Below are 24,893 nucleotides of genomic sequence, written 5' to 3' on the forward strand. Positions count from 1 at the left end.
CAGTAAACAGAGTGATTTGAGAAGTTTATATGGATACTACAGGCATATCATTTTCGAAAAAGTCGAGAAATTCAACTCCCCCAGCCGAAAACAACAAGATCTTTTTCTTTTTATGTTTGTTCCTCAATCAAAAGTCGTTCGTGTTAAACCGGGACGTAAAGCTAGTTTGTATCAGCGAAGTACCAATGATGGACTCAACACGAGATCTCTGAAACTATGGGTCCAATGCGACACATTTCGTTCGTAGACGCTCATCCTAAAAGGATTTTTAATGAGCGAGAAGTGGGAGGCAATTGTGAATAAATTTTAACAAAAGTCAGAACAGACAACTAGTATTCGAAGACAGCTACCTTTAATTGACACGTGATAGAAAAGGGCGATCTCTTGTTCAGGAGAAGGCTTTTGTCTAAAGCTACCGGTGAATATTGAAAATTGCTAAAAGTGCAAAATTTACAAAGACCTCTATATACATGCGTAAATCTGTCAATCACGTAATTCGTGCTTATAAAATATAGAAAACTACGCGTTTTTTCGACTTCACAGTCGATGAAGTAAGTTGTAAAAAATTTTGGTACTGTTTTGACTTAAGCGTTGATAGGAGAAGTATGGAAGAAAATCTATCTCTTACTATAGGTACTGGACTATTTCTAAGTAACATTTGAATAATTTCGAAAGCTATCAATACAAAATGCACCTTAGTCCATGTTAATATAGCTTTGATTACCTATTTTACCAATAATGCTCGTTCGTACTTCAAATAACAAGCGTTAGCGATTTGATAATTTCTTCGAAAATTCTTGTTTTCTCGTGTTTTCAAGTATCCTATCATTTTAACTACAACTAATTTTAGGTATAACATTTAAGTAGTTATTACTTGAATAATTGCTACAAGTAATAAAAATATGCAAGCAAATCAGACCACCACACTTGATTGAATTACAAAAATGTATACCAAAGACACGAACATTACCGGCTTTACCATAGGGCACATGGGGCACGTGCCCAGGGCTCCCATCCTGAGGGGGCCCCGAAGAATCAACAATTTCTTTCACACGTTTGTTCTCACGTTGACTGCTATGTATATTTTCAAATGTGATATATTCGTAAGAAATAACTAACATATTTATCATAAAAGGCTATAAAATAGGCATAAGATTGTACAACCAATCAGATTCCTACGAATATACGAACATTACTGCACCGTTTATTTGAAACTTTACTTAAGGCCTGGCCCAAAGGAAATTATTTGTACAAGGTAGTAAATATCTACCAAAAGAGCCCCAAATTCATGGGTGTCCAGGGCCCCAGCATAGCTTGAGACGGCTCGGGACACAAACAAGATGTCTGTGGAGATTTGATAAATTAAAAGGTATTTAGGTTAACAAAATGAATATTGTTAAGATTAAGTCAGCTTCTTCATTTACTCGTATAATAAGTAATTAGATGGGCAATTGGGCAACCTGTTTGTTAGTGGTGAACTTGGAATTAATCATTCTAACTGTTTGCATCGCCAAACATCGGATTAAATACTGTATGTCCCTCGTACGTGTAGCACTCAACACTCACACACTGAAATCAGCACACAAACGTACAAAGTATTGTTGTTTTGCGATCGAATAACTAATGATTCAAGTTTAATTTAAAAAATAAATTCAAATATCGAATACAGACATGATCATGATATTACACAACTAATAGACATTAATTCATCTTAATTCTTATTATTAATTTTAAGTTACAAATTTATTTTTGTTTTTTTACTGCAAAGTATATTTATTTTTTCACTTTTTATCTAAATTGTATTGAATTTATTTTTTTTGCTTAAGCTTAGTGCATGCCGTGGTCTCCTATAATTGAAGCATACAACTTGTAACCCTTATATTTTTTAATCTTAAGAATATGTATTTAGTGTGTATCTTTTGTTGGAGACTTATAAATTAAATAAATATAACTGTAGAAAGTAATTAAATCGACAACGAATACTTTTAGTCTGTTTTTCCTTCCCCTAATATATTTTTTTACTGTGTCCAACGTGTAGTGTAATCCAGGATTTAAAAAGGCGTCCGAGTAATCAACGCTGCGCAAAGCATCTTTAATCTAACGTATTTTATTGCATTTACTGCACAAATGGATAAATAAGTAATACTCATTTTAATGTTACATTAATGATTAGTATATATATAATAACAGTGAAGATCAAACACAATTTTTTTTTTTTATATTATAGGTTATGTATGCGGACTAGTTAATGGTAAGTCGTCACCGCTAACCATAAATATCGGCGCTGTAAGAGATATGAACCATTATTTATATCGTAAATGCGCCGCCAACCTATAAAACGTATGTCCTTTGTACCTTTGATCCAGAACACAACAATATTAATATTAAAAAGTACCGCTGTTCAGCGGATGAATATGTAAAAATAGTTTTCTTAAATTAATTAGGAAAAAATATAAGTTGAAATATAAACACAATTTAAACCCAAGAAAACTCAAAACTCAATGGTTCTTGCCTCACTTTGAAAAAAACAAAAATAGGGCTTTTTATTGTTACAATTTTAAAGAGTATCCTCCTGACCGAGTTTTGCTCATTGTGGAATGTCTTAAGAATTAATTAAGAGCCCAGAGTTTAACACGAGTACACTCTTCTCTCCTTATTCTATATGTGTAATCTGATAGGAAACCATTAAGCATCTTCAGAAAGACGTCAAGTCGAGGACGACCGAATTTGCGTACTGTCTGAGGTAGCGTGACTCTCGGCATAGTTTGGAAAATCGTTGATAGAAAATACGCATATATTACTGATCTAATAGTACCCTGTCTACTAGTTTTTGTATTTGTGCTTCGAATCTCAGGTTAATTAGACTTACAAGTAAGCTACTAAACAAACTGGACAGGTGAAGGATAATTCTAAATAAATACAGTAGAAAAACGCATAAAACCTCACCATAATCTCATCTACGTAATAGTTCGTGGTTTTACTATTATCGTTATTTCTTCGCACGTCCCGAAAGCTTGAGTACAATTTTACGTAACGATTTCCATTCCGCCTGATTAACTCTACGTGTCTCTAATATATTCTGGCTTAGGTCCAAACGTCTTGATCGGGCAAACTGAATAATTCCCGGCATTTATCAGGGGCCATTGCCAAAGTTCAGTATACGATGTCATTTATTTTCAAACTGTCAATAAGAATGTTTGGACATGGAATGTTCAAGGTCAGTTAAGGATTTTCTTGCTATGTGCCATTATTATCATCGTGTTAACATTGTAACTTCAAGCTGTGGCATCATCAATAACGATGATGACTCTGGGTTACGATAGGTTTTCCACTATCACAGCAAACTTAACGTTCATGTAGACTCCGTTTCTAGTTCACCAGCTATGTTAACAAAGTCCTCCTTGTACTCCTGGTCTGCCGATTGTGGTTTTTGTTTCTTGCTCTTGGCCACCCTTTCTAATTTAACGAAATTATTTGATTTCTAACATCTTCAACCTCCTTTCGTCATATTTTATCATCAATGTTTTGTCTTAATTTGATCTTACAAGAAATACATAATATGTTTTAGTACCTACATTTATTATATTGTGGTTAATATTTTTTTGGTACACTGAGTATTTGATAGGCAAGAATGCAGTAAAATATGTGACATAATTAGGTATGTCAACAACTTATTCGATTTGAAAAAGGTCGAACGGTCAAACCAATTTTTTTAGAATTACAAATATTTTACACAATTGTGAGATTTTACGCCAGCTGAAGTCAAATCAAAGTTGTTTAAGAGACAAATTGTATAGATGTGTTTTGGATGTAGCTAACGTCTCTTGAAAAAAAATTCAAATATTAACTCACGACCGTTTCATATCTATATAATTATTGGCGTATGATTTATGTTGAATTTGAATACCACATATAAATTATAAAAATACTAAAAGCAGTGAAGCCAAATCGTACGAGTCCAATTTTTATGAAATTATTTAGGTCAATGAAAAAGCTGGGTTTTCTTTTCGTGTACAATATTCAGAAGTTGCTTTGAGTCTCAGCTGTCGTATTAAACGTCGTGTTTATATTTGTTATCCAAAAAAAAGAGAACATCGAATTATGGAACTGAATTGTTTTTATCGTCATTTTTAAAACGAGGGATAAATGGATAAACGGATTTAGTAAATCTCAGTCATATCTTTGAAAAATATAATATCCTTTTTTTTGTCCCGTTTTCCAGTATTTTTCCTTAGAGGTCTCCCTTCTAGGGATGTCCCCAGAGGGGTTTGGAAACTCTACCGCCCACTTATAAGATATTCTACTGGCAAACAGCAATACTTAATATTGTGTTTCTTTTTGAAGGGTGAGTGTGCTAGTGTAACTACAGGCACAATGACATAACATCTTAGTTCCCAAGGTTGGCAATACAAGGAATTATTATTATTTTTTCCATCGCCAATTTCTATGGGTCATCGTGACCACTTACCATCAGGTGGCCCATTTGCTCGTCCACCTACTACATTAACAGCCTCTAAATTTCCCACTGCTGGGCTAAGGCCTGCTCTCCCTTTGAGGAAAAGGTTTAGAGCATATTCCACCACGCTGCTCCAATACTGGTTGAATACACAGAATACACATGTGGCAGAATTTCGTTGAAATTAGACACATGCTGGTTTCCTCACGATATTTTCCTTCACCGCCGAGCACGAGATAAATTATAAACACAAATTAAGCACATGAAATTCAGTGGTGCTTGCCTGGGTTTGAACCCGAAAACATCGGTTTAGATGCACGCATTCTAACCATTGGACCATCTCGTCTGTCTACCTACTATCTCATAAAAAATATATCAATATATTTTATAAGACAAACAAATTTATCGATAGGGATGATGATATCCACATAGCCGAATACAGTTACTACAGCCATTGTCAAGTAGAGTAGTCAACTGCATAGATGATATTATTATACAAGTGTAAGTGACAGTCAAGATAGTCCAGGAGTTAATCTAAGTTAAAATCTAAAGTAATTATTTCCGTTTAAAACGCAGGCAAGCACAACTGAAACTTCAAGTGCTTTATTTTTCTAATTTTTCTCGTACTCGGAAACCTGTATGAATTAGATGAAAATCTGCAATATGTGTATCTACTAAAATTCATTAGAGTAGCTTGGTAGAATATATCAAAACGTTCTCCACGGCTCACACGAGAAGGGAAGAGAAAAAGGAAGTACGTCATACATCAAATCATTCCATAGACAAATATTGACATTTCAACGTACGCATAAACATAAATACGCTACAGTCCCTTAGCCCAGCGTAGGACATTTATAGATGAACGTGCAAACATAGGTGCTCTCTCTATTTCTTTACTCTGATGACACAATGAAAAACAAACAAACATTATAACCAATATTATTAAAATATGTTTGTGACTGTGAGTATTACTATTAATTTAAGAATAACGAACTTACACATAAAACAATTGTGATATCCTTCGTGATATTCATTATAAACACGTGAAAACTGGTAATGTCATTTCTCGTATTAAAACCTTGGCTAAATTTAATCTTAAAACGTCAGAACTCAGAAAAAAGTACGAACAACAATAAACTACACACGACAACAAATAAACTTCACAATCTCTACGTCTCACAAGTCACAGCCGACTGTATCTAAAGCTACATACATATATAGCACAAAGCATTCAGCATCAAAGGTGTTCTTGCTTCGTTTGATAGCGTCAGTGCGTTTGTTCCCTATAACTTGCGTTTTTCAAAGAACCGGATGAGTATATGAGAGTTTAATAACTAAAACAGCGTATTATTTCAGCTTCCAGCGTTTCGAATGTTTAAGCTTTATTTCGTGAATTTGTTGAAATATTCGTAAATGGAAATCAGAAATGAGAAATGCCTTCCGCTTAAAACGAATCGCTCTAATGGTGCATGCCAATTCAATTTTATGCATCGTAAAACAACGAACTAGAATAGTTGTTCTAGATTTGATAGTGTTATTCAATTTCAATGTTTGTCTTTGAAAATAATTATATCAAATAGCATAAAATATACTATTATATGATATCGACGGATACGAAGAAGTTATTTGATAAATAGTAAAGTAACAGTGAACTGACTGAGGAAAGGGTTCTTGATATAATGGATTGGTTTATGTTACCGTTCTGCTACAATAGGTATTGCTGGAAATACATGCAGACTCGCAAATTATTCAGGAAACTTTGACTATATTTATTATACTATACTTAAATAATTCTGAACTTAAAGAGTGAAAATTGTTTATTTTATGCTTTATACAAGACGGTCTAATTCTACCGCTAAACAATAATACTTTGTATTGTTGTTTGCGTTTGCAAGGGTAAGTCAGCCAGCGTAACTACAATGTAAGCGACATACCATCTTAATCCCCGAGGTTGGAGGTGTATTGGCAATGTTAGAAATTATCATTCTTACGGTATACATTTGAAAAATCAAATCTATGGCGGTGATCAGCTGGACGACACGTCCGCCTACCTTTATTATAAGCAATAATAACTAGTGGGTCGCACGCGAAATTTCTCGTTTATTCAACAGATTTTTACAAATTTCGATGTCTATGACAGGGTTTTTATTTAATTCCATTGTAAACTGACAACGTTTGTTCGCACGATTTTCATTTATTTTTTCTGTTTTGTACTGCCATAGCGCCACTGTATACAATAAATTGCAATCAAGAATTCTCTTTATTTTTCTGTCTTCAAAATGAGACTATAACCAATTAATTAATTTAATTGATTTTTTTTTTTATGAGCAGCTATCGTCCCATAAACACTGGGACAAAAATCAGCTTACGCTATTAATATATAAGATATGACTATATATATACGGCTCTTAAATTTAAAATCTGTACACATGCAAAACAAAATTTAACGTCAATCTCCGTACAATTTTCGGGAATACACGGTGTGCACGATGCATAATATGCTTTATTACAAGTTTGGGGGCGAAACGTTCTGTGTTAAGTTTCTGTGCACCATTTTTGAATGAGCACAGATGTATGCACGTGATACTTGCACTTGAAAATGAAATTTCCGAGAACATTATTCAAGTATTTTTGCATATAACCATAAAATAATATTAGAATTGAGAAGTTTCTTCTCACTTAACACTGGTAACAAATTTAATAATTATATTTTTGATATTAGTATTTAACAATGCAACGTCATAAACATATTTTGACGCAACATATTGTACAGGATAAAATAACTTTTCTCCCGCTTTAAAGTTAGTCAAAACCCCTGAATTTGACTGCCTAAAATTACGAGCTTATTTCTCTACGCTGCGTCATACTGAAACACAAATGGCAAAATTTCATTCGACAAAATATTAATGTTCATTTACCGCAGAGTGTCGATATATAAAAGCATATGAAGCACATGAAAGCTCGGCGACACTTTACCGGGCTTAATTGAAATTCACATGTTCTAAGATTCGGGCTATCTCTGCTCTCTCTAAAAAGCTTGATATGGACCAATGAATAGACTTATAAATGCAAAAGTAACTTAATCTTTCATTTTGTTACCTCATTATGTGGTTGTTTCACTTAATATAGCCTACTTGAATAAAGTATATTTTGATTTGATTTGATTTGAACCGTTCGTATAGCCTTTTCCAATGGAAGTAGGAAAAAAGACAAACAAACCTTAGATTTAGGTATTTCATACGATTTGCTAATAACTGTGCTATGTTGTGCACTATTAAGAGTTTATGATATTAAGATATATTTCTGCATAATACAACTATTGCACTTAAACACTTATTTCCACTTTAATTTTACTCCCAAAATTCCGATAACAGTTTCGTCGATGTTCAAAATGCCATTTTTTCCAGGTTAATCAAGCTCTTGATCAATGATATCGCGTCAATTTGCTGTCAAATGTTGTTTATTTGCCTTTTTTTCTGTTATGGTTGGAATGGAGTATAATTCATTTTGTCATTGGAGTAGTAGCTTGACATGGATTTGAAAATTATAAAAAAAATGATGAATGTAATGGAGTAGCGGGAAACAGCAAGTAAAATATTAAGTTGTATGTAAAGAAGATCTCGGATAATTGGTTAAACGTGACAAGTCACATCTGTGAGTTTTCGTTCGTTCAATATATCGTTCCATCATAAATTTATCGTAAAAATATTGTACTAGAAATATCTTTGCATAGTTCGTAAATATTACAGTAACATTTTGTTTATTATTCTCAATATATATTTATTATACATAATACATTAATACTTAACACAAACTAATTATGATTACAATAAAATTTTTATCATATTCCATATGGACCCGTTTGCTACGTAATGTATTAAAAAAATCACGAGCAAGATGCGTATATTGTATATTCATCATAGTCGTAAAACCAAACTCAATACTCACAGTAGAACACGATACTGAAAGGTTTAAATATATGCGACAAATCTAATCAAATCAAAATACTCTTTATTGTACACCAGTAAACATAAAGTTGAATCACATTATCGCTAAACAGCGATCTCTTCCAGGCAACCTTAGGGTAGAAACAGATATAGAAAGAGGTAGGGGTGTATAGGGTAGATAAAAACTTCTAAGATCTTCTAAGATCTTGGTGGTAGGGCTTTGTGCAAGCCCGTCTGGGTAGGTACCACCCACTCATCAGATATTCTACCGCCAAATAACAGTATACTGTATTGTTGTGTTCCGGTTAGAAGGGTGAGTGAGCCAGTGTAATCAGAGGCACAAGGGACATAACATCTTAGTTCCCAAGGTTGGTGGCGCATAGGTGATGTAAGGAATGGTTAATATTTCTTACAGCGCCTCTGTCTATGGGCGGTGGTGACCATTTACCATCAGGTGGCCCATATGCTCGTCTGCCGACCAATGCCATAAAAAAAAAACATAGCGACATTAACAATAATAAAATTAACATTCATATAATTTCAAGTGCTTACAAAATCAAGATTGAGATCGATCGAAAAGAACGTTTCATAATAAAAATTTAACCATTTATTATAATAAATATTTTTTTAATATATCTTATATGACAGTAACAGGCGTTACAATTACTTAAAACAAAACACATACAAGTATTAACGCAAGTGCCTAAATTTCTCAATAGTATTCCGAATTAATTTAACTAATATCGTAACGATAGCACAACGGCACGTGGTGATAAGTGGACGGCCACTGGCACAGCAAGAAACACCAATTATACGATGGCTTCTCTGGGTACTTAAAAGCTGTCTACATACGTGCCTTTTACCATTTCTCGCTTACCCCTTAAACCTACAATATACTGAAGCCTATCACAATAATCTAAGGCTAGTTTAAGCAGGCTTGTTATAATTGCGCTAGACTAGAGCGATCTATTTGACGACCTCCGTGGTCGAGTAGTGTGTACACCGGTTTTCATGGGTACGCCACTCCGAGGTCCCGGGTTCGATTCCCGGCCGAGTCGATGTAGAAAAAGTTCATTAGTTTTCTATGTTGTCTTGGGTCTGGGTGTTTGTGGTACCGTCGTTACTTCTGATTTCCATAACACAAGTGCTTTAGCTACTTACATTGGGATCAGAGTAATGTATGTGATGTTGTCCAATATTTATTTATTAATTTATTTATTTATCTATACTTTTCGTAATATATTTCCCATCGACATTCCACATTCAAGAGTTCTCGTAACACCTTACTCAAGTTCTTGGCAATTCTGGGCAATACAAATACAAATACCACCAAACCGATCGTCGTGAATTCAATAATTCTTCGTAATACATAACGTGGGAATCATACGAGTTGCAATATTAAGACTACTGATGAATCACCGCCAACCATCGCTACCGAGTACGAAGGTGACTTCATTTCTGGCTCACGCTTCGAGCAGTATACACTAGACTTATTAGTCGATAAGATAAATGTAATTTCTTAACTTCTTATTATTAATAAATAGTTTAAGAAATAGAACGTTTAATTTACGCCTCTCGGGCTCGCTCTTTGTAACTGACTTGTATAACAAACCGACAATAATAAATGATTTCGCGTCAAAACACAACGTCTTATTATAAATAAAAGCATTGCGTAAAGCTAGATGGCCCAGTGGCAAGAAGACGTAGATATTCTCACGGGACAATACTACCAAGTTTTTTAGCCCTGCGTTCGTCGCAAGTGGAAAAACATAGTAAGAGAACTTACATGATGATAATCTGTCACAGATTGATGATCACACAGACAGATGTCACCAGCCCGCAACCGAACAGCATGGTGAAATAAGCTCTCTCCTTGAGAGGAGTGACGGCTTTGCTCATTTGTGAAACATTTACAGGCTGTTACTTTTGGGTGCAAAAGCATAACAACAGGAACTTAACATTAATAGACCTACTAAAAGTTCACCTCATTCTTTTATCATAATTCAAATGGTAAAAATACGAAATTTCACCCAGAGTTATGTAGTCTGTCTTATTCTGGGCAACATGTCATACATTGGCCGCATGACATTTACTAAGTAAAGCAGTGACACGAGAAACGGGTTCAGAAAATCTGCATTACAACAGAAACATTCTAAAGTTCTCAACGATTCCAAAATGAAAGCTATTACTCAAAAAGCTGGACGAACGTACTTGTTAAGCTTTGAAATGTGTAAATGTTGACATTCTGAATATGTATGCTTTTATGAATAATAAAACATTTTAAAGAGTTCTTGTCACGTCTGAATTAGTTAATTAAGGCATTAATTAAACCTTTTCCGAGGTTCATTTTAATTGGCTTTTTTTTGGTCATATTATTTTTCTACTTACTGCCTAAATAATATGACTACCTATGAATTTAGTAATATATATATTTTAAGATTTACTTGATCAAAACAAAAGTCCTCTGGGTATTACATTCTAATTCGATTAAAAGGGTAAGTGAGCCAGTGTAATTACAGTCACAAGAGACATTACTTCTTAGTTCCAAGATTAGCGAAATAGTAATATGACGGTTAATATTTCCCACAGCACTTATGTCTCTGGGCAGTGGTGACTGACTATCGGGTGACCCGGTTAGCCTGACCGAGAAAAAAAAACAAAAGATATTTTACATGTTCGACTTTGTTGCGTAGTTTTATTACTAAGGATCAAAATTGTATAGAGCGCCAAGATTTTTTCGATCGATGCGGAGATAAAAATAGAGTTCTCTTGTCTTTCTTATTAAAATATGAATACAGGACTTGAATTGAATCATGAATGACTTGCATTAATATCTTGTATTATATATCTATACATTATTTATAAAAGAATGTCTATTTTAACGTTAATCTATACATATAATAAAATTGAAGTGTCTGTTTGTAATATTAAAATAACCGCGTTTTACTAAATGCATAATATGTATGTATACACGGTACATATACCTAAATAACATTTTTTTCAATTTTTGTCTGTCAAACAGACAGATCCGGCTCATCTCTGGAACTGCTGGACCGATTTTGACGGGACTTTCACTGGCAGATAGCTGATGTAATAAGGAGTAACTTAGGCTAATTTTAATTTAGAATTATATGTAAAATAATAATAAAGTCACGCTTTTTTATTAAATTTAAACGCGCACGAAGTCGCGGGCACAGCTAGTCTTAAATAAATTCATAAACCAATAAAATAAAAAGGCTTGGCCGATTACTATAATTTGACAACAAAATGATAAATTAATTTTCGCCATATTTTGAGTATACTATGATAGAATATTTTATGAGAATAGTATCTACCTACCTAGTAGAGGGGCTTTTACAACGCCCAAGTGAATGATTATGAAAATCAGAAATATTGATATTGATTTAAAAATTAAATTCTCGGGAGACATTTAAATGTTATATTACCTTCTTTGCATACCTCCCGGTACAGGCGTCGCCGCCAGCCTCGCCTGCCGTTTCAACAGCTGAACGGTCAAAGCGAAAGATATCACCATCATCAGCATCGGAATGTAGAACGCGACCAAAGATCCGAACACCCAGAACAGTCTGTTGTTGATTACGCAAAGGTCTGGCGTCGGCATTATATTCGTCTTGTTGATTATGCCTGTAAAGAATTAAAGTTTTAGTTTAAATTACGATCTCTTGCCCACCAATAATATGATTTTATTTTAGTGTAATTTTCTCGTCGTTGCTATATGCAATTATCAATTTTATATATTACTAGTTGATGCTCGCGACATTGCTCGCGTGGAAGTTAAAAAATTTACAGATTAATTTAGAATATTGCGCTAATTTAAGACCTCTTTGGGCTGTATTTTTAATAAGGAGCCCTAAAAATAAAATTTCATACTTCTAACTTCAAAAATGACAGACTTCCATACAAACTTTCAACCCCTATTTAATTCCCTTAGGGGAAGAAATTCCGAAATTCCTTCCTCAGTAAGTGTCTACTTAATAAAGCAACCCTACTCACCAAATTCGTCATTCATCATTCATTCGTGTCCCTAACTTTGATAGTTTAAAAGTAAGTCAGGAAATGTTCCTTTATAAGTAAAAATATGCCAATTTTTAACAACCAAACTTTACTATTTCATTTTTCGGGGAAAATTCTCCCTTTATGTAGTAAATATTGTAAATTGTTGTAATTTATATCATATTATTGTAATCGTTAGAAAACCCATATCCGATAATAATAATACAAAAAAGTAACAAAAATAGCTCCCATTGCTTCTCGTTAACTAAAGTTGTGTTTTATTTAACTTTAAATAAAATATTATGTTAACATAAAAATACTCTTAAATAATCTTTTAAATTTCCTTCCTTCCTTCCTTCATTCCTTTGTATTTATAAAATATGTTTGACATTTCAGAGGCATTTTTATTCCCAAATAAACTAGATAATTATTATTATGTTATTTATTACGCAAATCGTAGCGTGCCGCTTAAATTGGCTGTAATAAATTAAACAGTGTTAAAAGTAGCGCGCGGGGACAAGTCTGCGTGACAACTACCTTATGCAACTACAAGCTACGATACAAGTTAATGCGCAATCCCCTTTAGTCTGGAGTATACTCGCGCAAAATCGATTAGGCTTGCTAGTACCTTAAAGCATAGTCTACACTCCGCTTTGCCAGATGTGCAACGGCCCTTACATGACATTTTATAACTGCAACGTAGATTTAAATAAAATATATTAAAAGGAATAATACCCTTTTGCTATTTAATAGTGTCATTTTCAGGCACACACAATGTTTCTATGTGTTTTAATATAATAATATTCCATATGGTTAAATCCGACAATATATTATACGTTCTAAATTCAAATGTCAAAATTTGATAAAAGAAAAAACAGCCCAATATTAGCGAAGCAGCATTTTTTTTATTTTATTACATTAATAGTATTAAAATAAAAGTTAGGTTATTTCTTTGTTGGAACCCTTATAGTAAGTAAGTAGTAGTGCTCAACATTCAAGCCCATCTAGGTAGGACCTACCCCGTCATCAGAAAGATACTCCACCGAACAGCAATACTATTGTGTTCTGGTTTAAAGAGTAAGTGAATCCACGTAACACTGGCGCAAGGGACATAACAAATTAGTTTCCAAGGTTGATGGCGCATTGGCGATGTAAGGAATAGTTAATATATTTTACAATGCCCATGTCTATGAGCATTGGTAATCGCTTAACATCAGGGGGTCGATTTTCCCATCCTACCTATATCATCATAAAAAAAACCTTTATTGAGGTTATAAACTACACGAAATCACGCTACGACCCCCGGAGGCAGAGCAGCCACGCTTAACATATACACAAGTAACGTTAACGACAAAAATACTCGGAGTAGCTAGTTCTTCTATGAAGGCAACTATTGCAGTTTACAGTCCTAACATATCTTCCATAAATACTTAACCATTTACTCCAGGCAAATACCACTGCAAGTTATATTTTAATAATTATATGCAACGTAAAATTGCTCTTATGCACGCAGGAATAAACAGGAAAATCGCATGTTTACACTTGTACAGATATTTTAGAAAATGTTAACATATATTTCAATAGTTGCAAATATGCACCACGAATTTTCATATCTACAAACCGGTTTACATTAGGTAAGTGGGACCGACATTAATGTCCTCATTGGATTGTATGCCTGCTTTCTACACTATATATCGTACTTATAATTTTATCGATAAAATGCAACACTAAACTCTATGTTAATAATATTCGAACCGATAGTTCAAACGTGGCACAGCATTCGGTAAATTTTTGTGCAGGAATATCTGGATGGCTGGACCAATTAATCGCAAAAGACCAATATATGTAAATACTATGTCCTGATTGGATTACTTCACTGCCAACGTGTTACAGTCACAAAAACGTAACATTTTTAATCAAGTGCTCCTAAAAATGTTCCTATAAACTTTTCAATTGAGATCGTTTTGTCGTATCCTACTATTGTGAATAGAACTGCTGAATATGGCAATATACTCAACAAATCTGACAACAACCTTATATACATTACTTGTGCAAAATCTTCATTAAAAGTATAATGCCTCGTCTTAATGCCTTTACTGGTGACACAAAGATTTGTTCATTATTTTGCCCAGAAGAACAGAATTACGATTCAAACGGGAAATGCTGCTAATATTCTTGCCATCATTCCACGCGGTCATGATTTATACAGCAACTATTTCTATATAGTAAAGGCCTTATAAATCTTAAATAAAGTTTGAGTTAATTATATCAAGTACCAAACAAATTTGACGAGACGATTGTCGTTTCGACTTAATACGAACTAATTCCTAGAAACCCTCTACGTGGAAGTTTTCTAAATAACCTGAATCTTGTAAAATAAATTCTAAAATACCTTGCATCAGGATAAAGTCAATTTCTAAGCATTACTTCAAGATGTTGTAGACGATTCAGATGTAGTACTTGACGTGAATAATTAAGAGAATATTTTTAATAGAAATAGATATCGTTATTTATTAAAATATTTCATAATTATAGAAATAAATAAAGAAGATTTATAGATGAATTGTATTATGAAACTATTTTAAAGCTTTTGAGGCAGAAGGAATATAAACCAACTCGGTTTTGTCACAGATATTCCTTCTGGAATTAATCCCGAATGTTGATATTTTATGTACAAGTAAGTCACAATAAACAGCAAATTCTAAATGGTAATGAACCGAAGAAAACGAAAAGAGAATAAGCCTCAACCCGAACCCGAACCCAAGTGTGATAACTCTTTAAGCAAATGAAAATATTGATTATATATAAGATGAATAGCACTAGACGAATTAATTAGCCTTAGAGCAGAATATCCATTTAATGTATTCAAGCGATAGCGATCTCATAAGAGCCTTCTATTGTTTTCCACTCCTCTTCATCAACCCTTGTGGTTAAGAGTAATGTGATTTATAAATAAATGTATGAAAGGTTCCTTCAACCTATCCGCACTTGATACAAAGATTAAGTTTTTCATTAATAATTTACTATAATTGCACGATCCTTTTTTGCATAGTGATAGGGGTTTGTGCACTCACTTATCACGTAGTCTAGTAGAGTAAGCAAATACAGGCACAAGGAACATGGGGTCTTAAGCACCATCCCATTTGTGACGCATAGACAATATAAAAGTATGGTTAATATTTCTTGCAGTGCCCATGTCTTTGAGTGGTGGAGTGAACATACCATCAGGTGGTCCATTTGCCAGTCAGCCTACCTAATTTAGACAAGAAATACATTTTCATTCGTATAATTTTGCTAATGAATGATTTATTTGAAGTAGTCACCGAATTAGTTTCGGGCAATCTTCGCTCAGGCTCATAATATGCACGTTCCAGTTACTTAAAGCAAACGCTCATTGCATTTTAATATGTCAGATTTGAAGAGTGTTTTAATCATTGATTGGTTACACAGTAACACTGCTGACCCAGTAGACAGAACACACCGTATTTATTTTTTAAACCAAGTGAAAAAAGCGTGTACGCGTAAAAGGGATATGGATGCGCCTAACCAGCAACTACGTCTCTTCAGGGGAGGAACGAGATCGCTTGCGCATCCCATGACATTCCGACGGTTGACCTTTTGCAGGCCTTCAAGTTAGAGGGGTAACCAGGGTATGTCTTTGAGGCACGCGGCACACTCCGTCAGAATGTGGTGTGCCATGGATAAAACTCATTCTGACATCAAATATTAACCGAATCGTCAGTTCTAATACGGGCAGATTTCACTAAGTTTTTAATGCTTCATTTTTTTTTTATATGTATGTGATTTATATCGACTTGCTCTAAGCAAATGACGTGAGAAATTTACATTTGTTGAATGATATTCAATGTTTGTATTACTTGGTGGTAAGGCTTTGTGCAAACCCGTCTGGGTTGGTACTACCCACTCATCATATATTCGACCGACAAACAGCAGTACTCAGTATCGTTGTGTTCCGGATTGAAGGGTAAGTGAGCCAGTGTAACTACAGCTACAAGGGACATAACATCTTGTTTCCCAAGGTTGCCGGCACATTGGCGATGTAAGGAATGATTAATGTTTCTTACAACGTCATTGTCTATGGACGGTGGTGACCGCTTACCATCAGATGGCCTATGTGCTCGTCCGCCAACCTAAAACTGTTTTGGAAAACATTTATCCGTACGTGTTAATTTTCACGTATATTTTTTACTAAATATAGTTAATATGTTTGAATTTTATATTAAATTAGTTAGAAGTGATTATCGTCTCTGTTTTTATAAAACAAAAGACAACACAAAAAAACTTTTATAAATATAGAAATATTTCGTCTGAAAAATATTAATTCATCACAGCGATCTCAAAACGTACCAAATTGTTGCCATATAAATTTAAAACTTAACAACTTTAAACAATTTACCAATAATTTATTTCATACACTTGAATACAACAATATATTGTGGCAGAACTAAAAATGTGTCCAAACTCATTTGCAAGATTTGACTCAAACACATTTACTAACAAGGGGAATTTTATATAAGTATAAAAATGTACCACCTAAACTAACTTTCAAATATAAACATATACAATATACTTCATTTACGTGCAATTTATTTACATTGTCACCAGTAACTGGGTTTTTATAAGTGTTTCATTTGTTTTGGTTATCTGTAGTTAATCGTTGTACCCTCGTCGTTATGTCTCTTACGAATGTGCTTACGCTGGTTTATTGACCCTACAAACCGGAACCTTAAAAAGCTATGCGTTTGCTGTTAGTGTAACAATAAATGCGTAATGGGTAATAACCCTTTTTTACACGTTTCCCCCACATGATGTGGGGTCCAAAAACACCCAATAGAAACCTCAAATGAGCTATTTTGAGAATCAGTTAGTTAATTGCGGACATATTTTTTTTGTTAGCGAAGTGCGCTTAGTTAGCCTAGTGGTTAGAACGCTCTTAACCGATGATTACGGGTTCAAGCCAGTAGTAATATAATTTGTGTATAGTTCATCTTGTAATTGGGGATGAAGGAATGCATCGCGAGGAACGTGCATGTGTTTTTGCGAAATAAAATCGAAAACCTGTTTGAGATTGGCAACACCTGAGCTCGGTGATTCAATGTTATTTATACAACAATTTAAGGCTTTATGTTAAAATTCAATTATTTCTTGTAAATTATAACTTGACGGTAGGGCTTTGGGCAAACCCATCTCAGTACACACCACACACTCATCAGCATAATCATCATATTCTTTCGCCAAACAGCGATACTTAATATTGTAGAGGTCTGGTTTGAAGTATGAGTGAGCCAGTGTAACTACAAGCACAAGGGACATAACATCTTAGGGATATGCCATGAGCTAGTGTAACTACAAGCACAAGGGACATAACCCAAGATTTGTAGCACAATGGTGTGATGTTAGGAACATGCAGCGCATAGACATTGGTCTATGGCTGGTGGTGACCACTTACAACCAGGCGGCCCATTTACCCATCAATGAAATAAAAAAAACATTCTATTTTGTTAACAACTAATTTTGCACTTAACAAAAAAGGTTGAAATTTTAATACAAGGTAAGTTATAATTATTTACACCTTCTGTCCAATTTTCAACCATCTAACAATTTTTTTCACAAAGTTATAAACAAAAACGCTTTTCATCCTCTCAACCCCCTAGCGTTCACCCCAGAGGGTTGAAAATTTTAATTTATTGTTATTTTAACGTCCCAAACCATATATCAAAAAATCATAATGATACTAATTACTTGACCTTCACGGGCTTTATTGACTGCCTAGAAGGAGTACGCTCTTTTCTTGAAAGTTCCCAAGTCGTATCGGTTCGGAAAAACCGCCGGCGAAATTTGTCAATAACACTATCTTCACGCTTGTGTCATGTAATGTCTTCGTCGAGCAATGTATTTGTATTCATAATAAAAATCGTCTGAATAAATCAAATTTGGAATTTGAGAGAGCTTAATAAAGTAAAGGGACTAAAGTTTGCTATGTATGCAAAGTATATTCGATACTGTTATCTTTGAAACTTTGAGATATGGAATAAATCGCATAGAAATATTTATATTTTATTACAATATAAAATATAGATTAATTATTATCTGGCTGGCTTCACAAAGTTCATCTCAGGTCTTGAAAGTGCACTCAATGAGATTTTAATGAACTGCCGCAGTTATTAAATTCTAAAATAATTTAAGACAAAATTTTAGCAGATTACCTGCTCCAGTGGCTTGAGTTTACAAGATGAGGTCATCAGGTGAATTTTGGTATATAAAAATGAAGCAATAATTATTTACGCAGAAATTAAGTCACCTTTTATATATCGTCATAATCTTTCAGATTTTAATGATGATCGATGTCGGCCAGTGTGCAGAATATATATCAGTGCAAAAGTGTGTGTGCATTACAAGTGTACTGTTTAATTGCACACACTCAAAATCCAATACGACAGCAAATCGACACGACCGGAAAGAGACACAACCCGAAATTCAAGGTTTCATTCCCGAGACACGGGGCGTTTTCAATTTCCGGACTGTTAGTAAGGACTCCTAAAAACGAAACAAATATTTTTTGATTGATCGTTTCGGGAATGACAACAACACCTCAAAAACTGCAGCCTTAGAAACTAGCCACTACCAGTTAAGAAATGAGGTAAATATTATAATGAAAGACATCATATCATGCAGTTCATTTAACGAATCGCAATCAAAAAAATATCAATTAAATACGTAGGTGTTTGCTTAGTTTTTAAAAAAAAAAACTAAATAGGTTTTTTTACAAAAATAAGGGATTTCCCCACATGAATCAAAAGGCTCAAGCTAAGGTGGTAACAATTCTAAAAAATTTCATCTTTTTAATTTTGAAATCCACAGATTTGGAGCATGCATTTCTAGGGCGCTGTTCCTTCATCCGTCGTAGACTGGTTTTACGAATATCAATGCCCCCAGCGTCATAGTGAAAATATTAGTCTGGATGCTGTTCGGTCTCTACGCGATATACTATTTTAAATCAATCGTTTTTCTAAAAATTGTACTGAAAAAGTATTCATCAAAAATGTATCCTGACTTCATGGTGCAATTAGTCTAATTAAATTAGTAAAAAGTTAATAACATAGTCTACATTGTTTAGTCAAGTAATATAATGTAATGTGTAATAATCCGATAATACTATATAATAAAAATACATGTTTTCATATTCAACCAGCTAGAAAGAAGAACCATCTAAGTGACTCCTTTAGTACGAAATAAATTGCTAGTGGTTTAGAAGGAAAACAATTATGTCGTTTTCTGCCTCTTTCTCTATTGCCGCTTACTTCTTTTAAGCCACTTAACAAATTTTGACACAGTTTTCACAGATAGAAAGAGCGATAAACGAGAAAGGCTTGTATATAATATTTGTAAATGTTTTGTACAAAATGAATGACGCGAGCTTAATCTTTATAAATACAGCAAAGGCATATAATAGATAACTCATCATCATCAGCATTCGAATCATGCAATGAAACAAATTGATCGTTGCAAAACGTTTGATTGAGTAGATGGCTGTAACATTAAAATTTTGACCTTGGCAGTGATAATTATCTAAATTTTGATAAATTTTGAACACATTTTGAACTATACTTCACAATAAAATTACATGACATACCTATATAAACTATTAAATAAATAACCTCTGTAAAATAAGTATACTTCTTAGTATTAATAAATTGGTTCCGTGCAAAGACGGAGCTCTTCGCTAGTTGTATATGTAAACATAAAGATTACAGAATCTTTTATCACCAACGCGTCGCGTAAGAACATAAAACTCGTCATATTCATTTAATTGAAGACGCAGCTTTACAACATCCTTAATTCAGAAAATACGCGTAATGATTTTTCAGAATTTTCCTTTCTTATCGAACGCACCAGTTCTCTGAAACATTAACGTCAAGAGCTCTTAGCACTAAATCAAAGGGAAATAATGAATAGAGATTTACGAGTGAAATCGCTCATAAAAGAGGGTCCGAATTCGATTCCAGTTTATTAATCTACATTGCCCCGGTATAAAATGTACATGGTTGAAAGGAACCTTGTTTGAATTTCCGTAACACTAAACATATTTGTTCCTAATCAACAAACAAAATATATAAATTATATATAATGTATGTTTTTGCTAAGCATAACAGAGGGTCGTATTAAGTGATTATATGTAGTTGACCTTGCACGATTGGGCGTTACTGATAAATATGCCCCGCGCAGATCTCACACTTCCTTTATCGTATGTTTGTGGAAAAAGTATTATAGAAGACCTACATTCCGTACAACATCTCGTCCCGTAATATATAAGCGAGAACATGACTGTATTCCAATTTACACGCTACAATTACGTAAAAAAAAACCTTTTAAAAATATTATTAAACAAATATTGCAAAATTAATCTGAAGATTCCCTTTGTAGTTTATTATTTCATATGTTGATGTCAATTAAATAATTTCGAAATAAAAAGCTTAGAAACAAAAAGCGAATAATCACGTAATCAGTGGGTTGCTTAAACTTTAGTAATTATCGTTATTATTAATGTTTTTTCGTTACCGACTATCGAAAAAAAAAACGGTTTACTGTTGTATTGTATGTTTAACCTAAAATAAATTCACTTTAAATGCATTTAAAAGTAATACTAGTCTGTCTAATTACTAAATAAATTTAATTCCATTACATCCAATAGGCAGTTTCGCATAAATAATTAAATTATTATTATTACAATAATAGGTTCCGTTATATTATATACTTAACGTCAGTCTGTGGAAATTCCAGTAAGACTTAAGACGTTCAACAATAATCATGACTGTCTTTAAAGTAAGTGTCTCAGAATTTCCTCAATTTAGTATTTTGTGATCGTTATAATAGTTGTAAATTATATAACTTTTTACATTAACGATCAATATATCAAATGTCATTTCTCTATCGAATATAATAATATCAATTTGTTAGTAGAAAAAATAAAAAAATTTACTAAACATTGTAACATTAGAATATAAAAAAAAGTTACTTTTTAAAACATCTAAGTATATTCAAAACAATAATCAATGATGCTGAATAATAAACCATCAATCGAATAATAAACGATATATTTTATACAAAATCGATTTAATAATTGATCAAAGCGATTCTGATTATTTCCTCATTTGAATTGTAAAGGAATTAATTCTTTGATGTAGCTTATTCTAGTCGATTTGTAATTTTACGATTGTCAAGAACAATTCGTTACGTTTATTTATTAGTTCTTTCATCTATTAATCACGATTTGTAAAAAAATATATCGAATCGCTAAATTAGATGATTTATTTCTTTTGAAACTTACGTAATTTTGAACGCAATTATAGAACAATACACGACATCCGTTATATTTGTATTACTCATATCTAGCAACGTATAAAACTTATATATTTAAATTTAAAATATATAATGCAGTATGTACTGTACTTTTTAACGTTAAGTTTGTATAAGATACTTTTTTTAAATAAATATAAAAGCTGAAAATAATGACGGCCTAAAGATTAGGTATTATTTTATACAACTTCATCATTAAAAAGTAATGTCTCAAAGATACAACAGAGTAAAAACCCTCTATACAAGCTGATAAGTAAAGAAATGTACATTAAACCTCCAACCGAACGATGTCTAAGACAGCACGTCGCGTACATTATAAAAAGCATTTTCATGTATTTGATCTTTTGGGAATTGTCATTTGAGTATAGCGAAGGCATCGAGTGACTTTCAAACAGACAGATGTATTAATTTAATAGCAAAAATTACAATAAACAAAGTATACAATATAAGTATAACTATATACAATAAGTAGAGAGGGCATTAATACTTTGAACCAATAGTCTATTTAAATTAAGTTAGTCTGCGGGATCATCGTTCTTATCTATAATTGATAAAAGTCTCATTCATTTCGTTCATTCATCAACATCAATTTTGGCGCACGTACAGTAAAGCACAGCGCTGAAGTTATAGCATTGGTTTGTTATGCCATTTACTGGTACACCTGATATGGTATACAAACATATTTTTGCTTGATTCAGTGCGCTAACGCTCGAAAAAGCGCGTGAGTGTGCGACATTTGTTAATGTATACTCGTATGAAGTAGCAGCCACACCTCTGAACGCAATTATTTTCTTGGCCAATCATCTCAACTACTTCAAACGTATGCAATGTTTTGATTGCCAAAAAAACCTCTCTTGACTCGATTTTATTAAAAATTAAAAAAAATTAGAGAAGAGAACCAAATCCGAGTTTGTGTTCCGCGCTATATATGCATGTTCGTTTATAAATGAAACATTTCTGACACAAAAGGATTTACTGACGTAATATGCGAGTTAAATATATATTTATTCAGCGTGCATTACACAGAAAATAAAGGACACAAAAAAAAACAACAAGACTACGACCACTTTAATTTCAGATCCTTTATATTAGTATTTTACTTACCTAATACTGTGATTGAACTAGACACGAACATACTTAGAAGCCACACCAGCGCGATCTTTATCACCACTAGTCGCTTGGTCGAGTGATGTCGACTCTTCAAAGGGTTCCGGATACCGAGGTACCTGAAGAAACAGAACATTTATAGATTCATACTTCAAACGTCGTCACTAATCGACACCTGTGATGAAATATTTTCGGAACGGATTCGTTCTATCGATGCATATTAACAGCCTCTTAAACTCATGTTAAAACAGTTTAATTTTTTACAACTGTTCCAAGGAATATGTACAAAGATATATAGGAAGAAATTTAGTATCGCAGAAATCACAGCAGTAAGCGATGACCGATCACCATTAAACAGTCCACGTACTTGCAGAGCTGTGCAAGCCCGTTTGAATAGTTATCATCCACTCATCATTAAAAGTACCGCCATAAAGCAAAACTTAGTATCGTTGCGTTTCAATTTCAAGACCAAGTGAGCCAGTAAAATTATAGGCACAATTAATTTTAAAAAAAGTTGTTTCCATATTGTGAGAGATTCCCACAAAAAATATTGGTATCCGAATCAGTAGCTCCGTGACCAAAAATAATAGCAACACATTCTGCCCAAAACACACCAGACTTTCCAATCTATGGAGTTGTTACTGAATATTTATTTACCAATAGTCAGCGATTGGATTTTAATGGAACCTTTAGAATAGAGGCTGTCGAGCATATAGAAAAAAAATGCATGGTCGAGATTTGGTCCGTCCACAGTGCCGTCCACGTTTAGAGACAAAAATTATCTTTTTTTTATATTGCTATTTTACTATGAAAAACGCTGTTGAAAATATTTTTGCAAAAGCTTTAGAAGTTACTTTTAAGACTGGTCGAAATTTTAACGTTACGAAAAGACTTACTGAAAGAGTTACTCAGTAATCAATTTCAAGCGTCAATAGCGCAATGATTTACGGGCCGCCTAGCGACGTAAAAATCGCAGGATCGAACCTGACTAGGTGGGCTATTGTCGTCCCCACTCCTGACACAAGTGATAAACTTAAAAAGAGAGTTAAATAGGAATCGTAGTAATTCCTTAATTAATTTTGGGGCATTGGTAGTATTATTTTTAATAAAATGAAAAAAAAAAAAACAAAAACATCAGTGTGGGTCCCGTTTTCCAAGAAGACGACAAGCTTGAAGTCCAGCGAAGATCTGCTGATGTTCAGTAAAAATATAAAACACCAAAATGTATAAAAGTAGAATATATAGAAAAAGGTACGAATACTGTGAGCCCGCGGATGTTGTAAAATTAAATTTAAAAAAAGGGAGACATTTTATCGTGCACATACATCGCCAATGTGCCACCAACCTTGGGAACTAAGATGTTATGTCCCATGTGCCTGTAGTTACACTGGCTCACTCACCCTTCAAACCGGAACACAACAATACTGAGTTCTATTGTTTGGCAGTAGAATATCTGATGAGTGGGTGGTATCTACCCAGACGGGCTTGCACAAAGCCCGAGTGGGTGGTATCTACCCAGACGGGCTTGCACAAAGCCCTACCACCAAGTTGTATGAACTGAATGGTAATTTTACTTTCAATACAATAACATACATTACCAGCCTGTAAATTTCTCACTGCTAGGCTAAGACCTCCTCTCCCTTTAAGGAGAAGGTTTGGAGCATATTCCACCACGCTGCTCCAATGCGGGTTAGTGGATACACATGTCACAGAATTTCGTTGAAATGAGACACATGCAAGTTTCCTCACGATATTTTCCTTCAACGTCGAGTACGAGATGAATTATAAACACAAATTAAGCACATGAAAATTAAAATTCAGTGTTGCTTGCCTGGGTTTGAACCCGCAATAATCGATTAAGATGCACGCGTTTATACCACTCGACTCAACTTTCAATAATATCTTGCAAATAATATTACATATATTATATAATCTTAATCAATATATTATTTTAATTAAATCCAACCCATTAATAAAAGTCAACGCGTGAA

At 33.6% G+C, this 24,893-nt stretch overlaps 1 protein-coding gene across 1 annotated transcript in view; it reads right to left on the bottom strand.

Moving 5' to 3' along the window:
- LOC125072964 (5-hydroxytryptamine receptor 2C) overlaps positions 1-24,893 on the bottom strand; it is a 65,572-nt gene that overhangs the window by 26,862 nt on the left and 13,817 nt on the right. The window contains exons 3-4 of the mRNA XM_047683603.1: positions 22,900-23,021; positions 11,850-12,048 (exon numbers count right to left, since the gene is read on the bottom strand). Coding sequence (XP_047539559.1) covers positions 11,850-12,048; positions 22,900-23,021 — 321 coding nt within the window. The remainder of the gene's footprint in view (positions 1-11,849; positions 12,049-22,899; positions 23,022-24,893) is intronic.

Source organism: Vanessa atalanta, chromosome 2, assembly GCF_905147765.1.
Source record: "Vanessa atalanta chromosome 2, ilVanAtal1.2, whole genome shotgun sequence".
NCBI lineage: Eukaryota > Metazoa > Arthropoda > Insecta > Lepidoptera > Nymphalidae > Vanessa > Vanessa atalanta.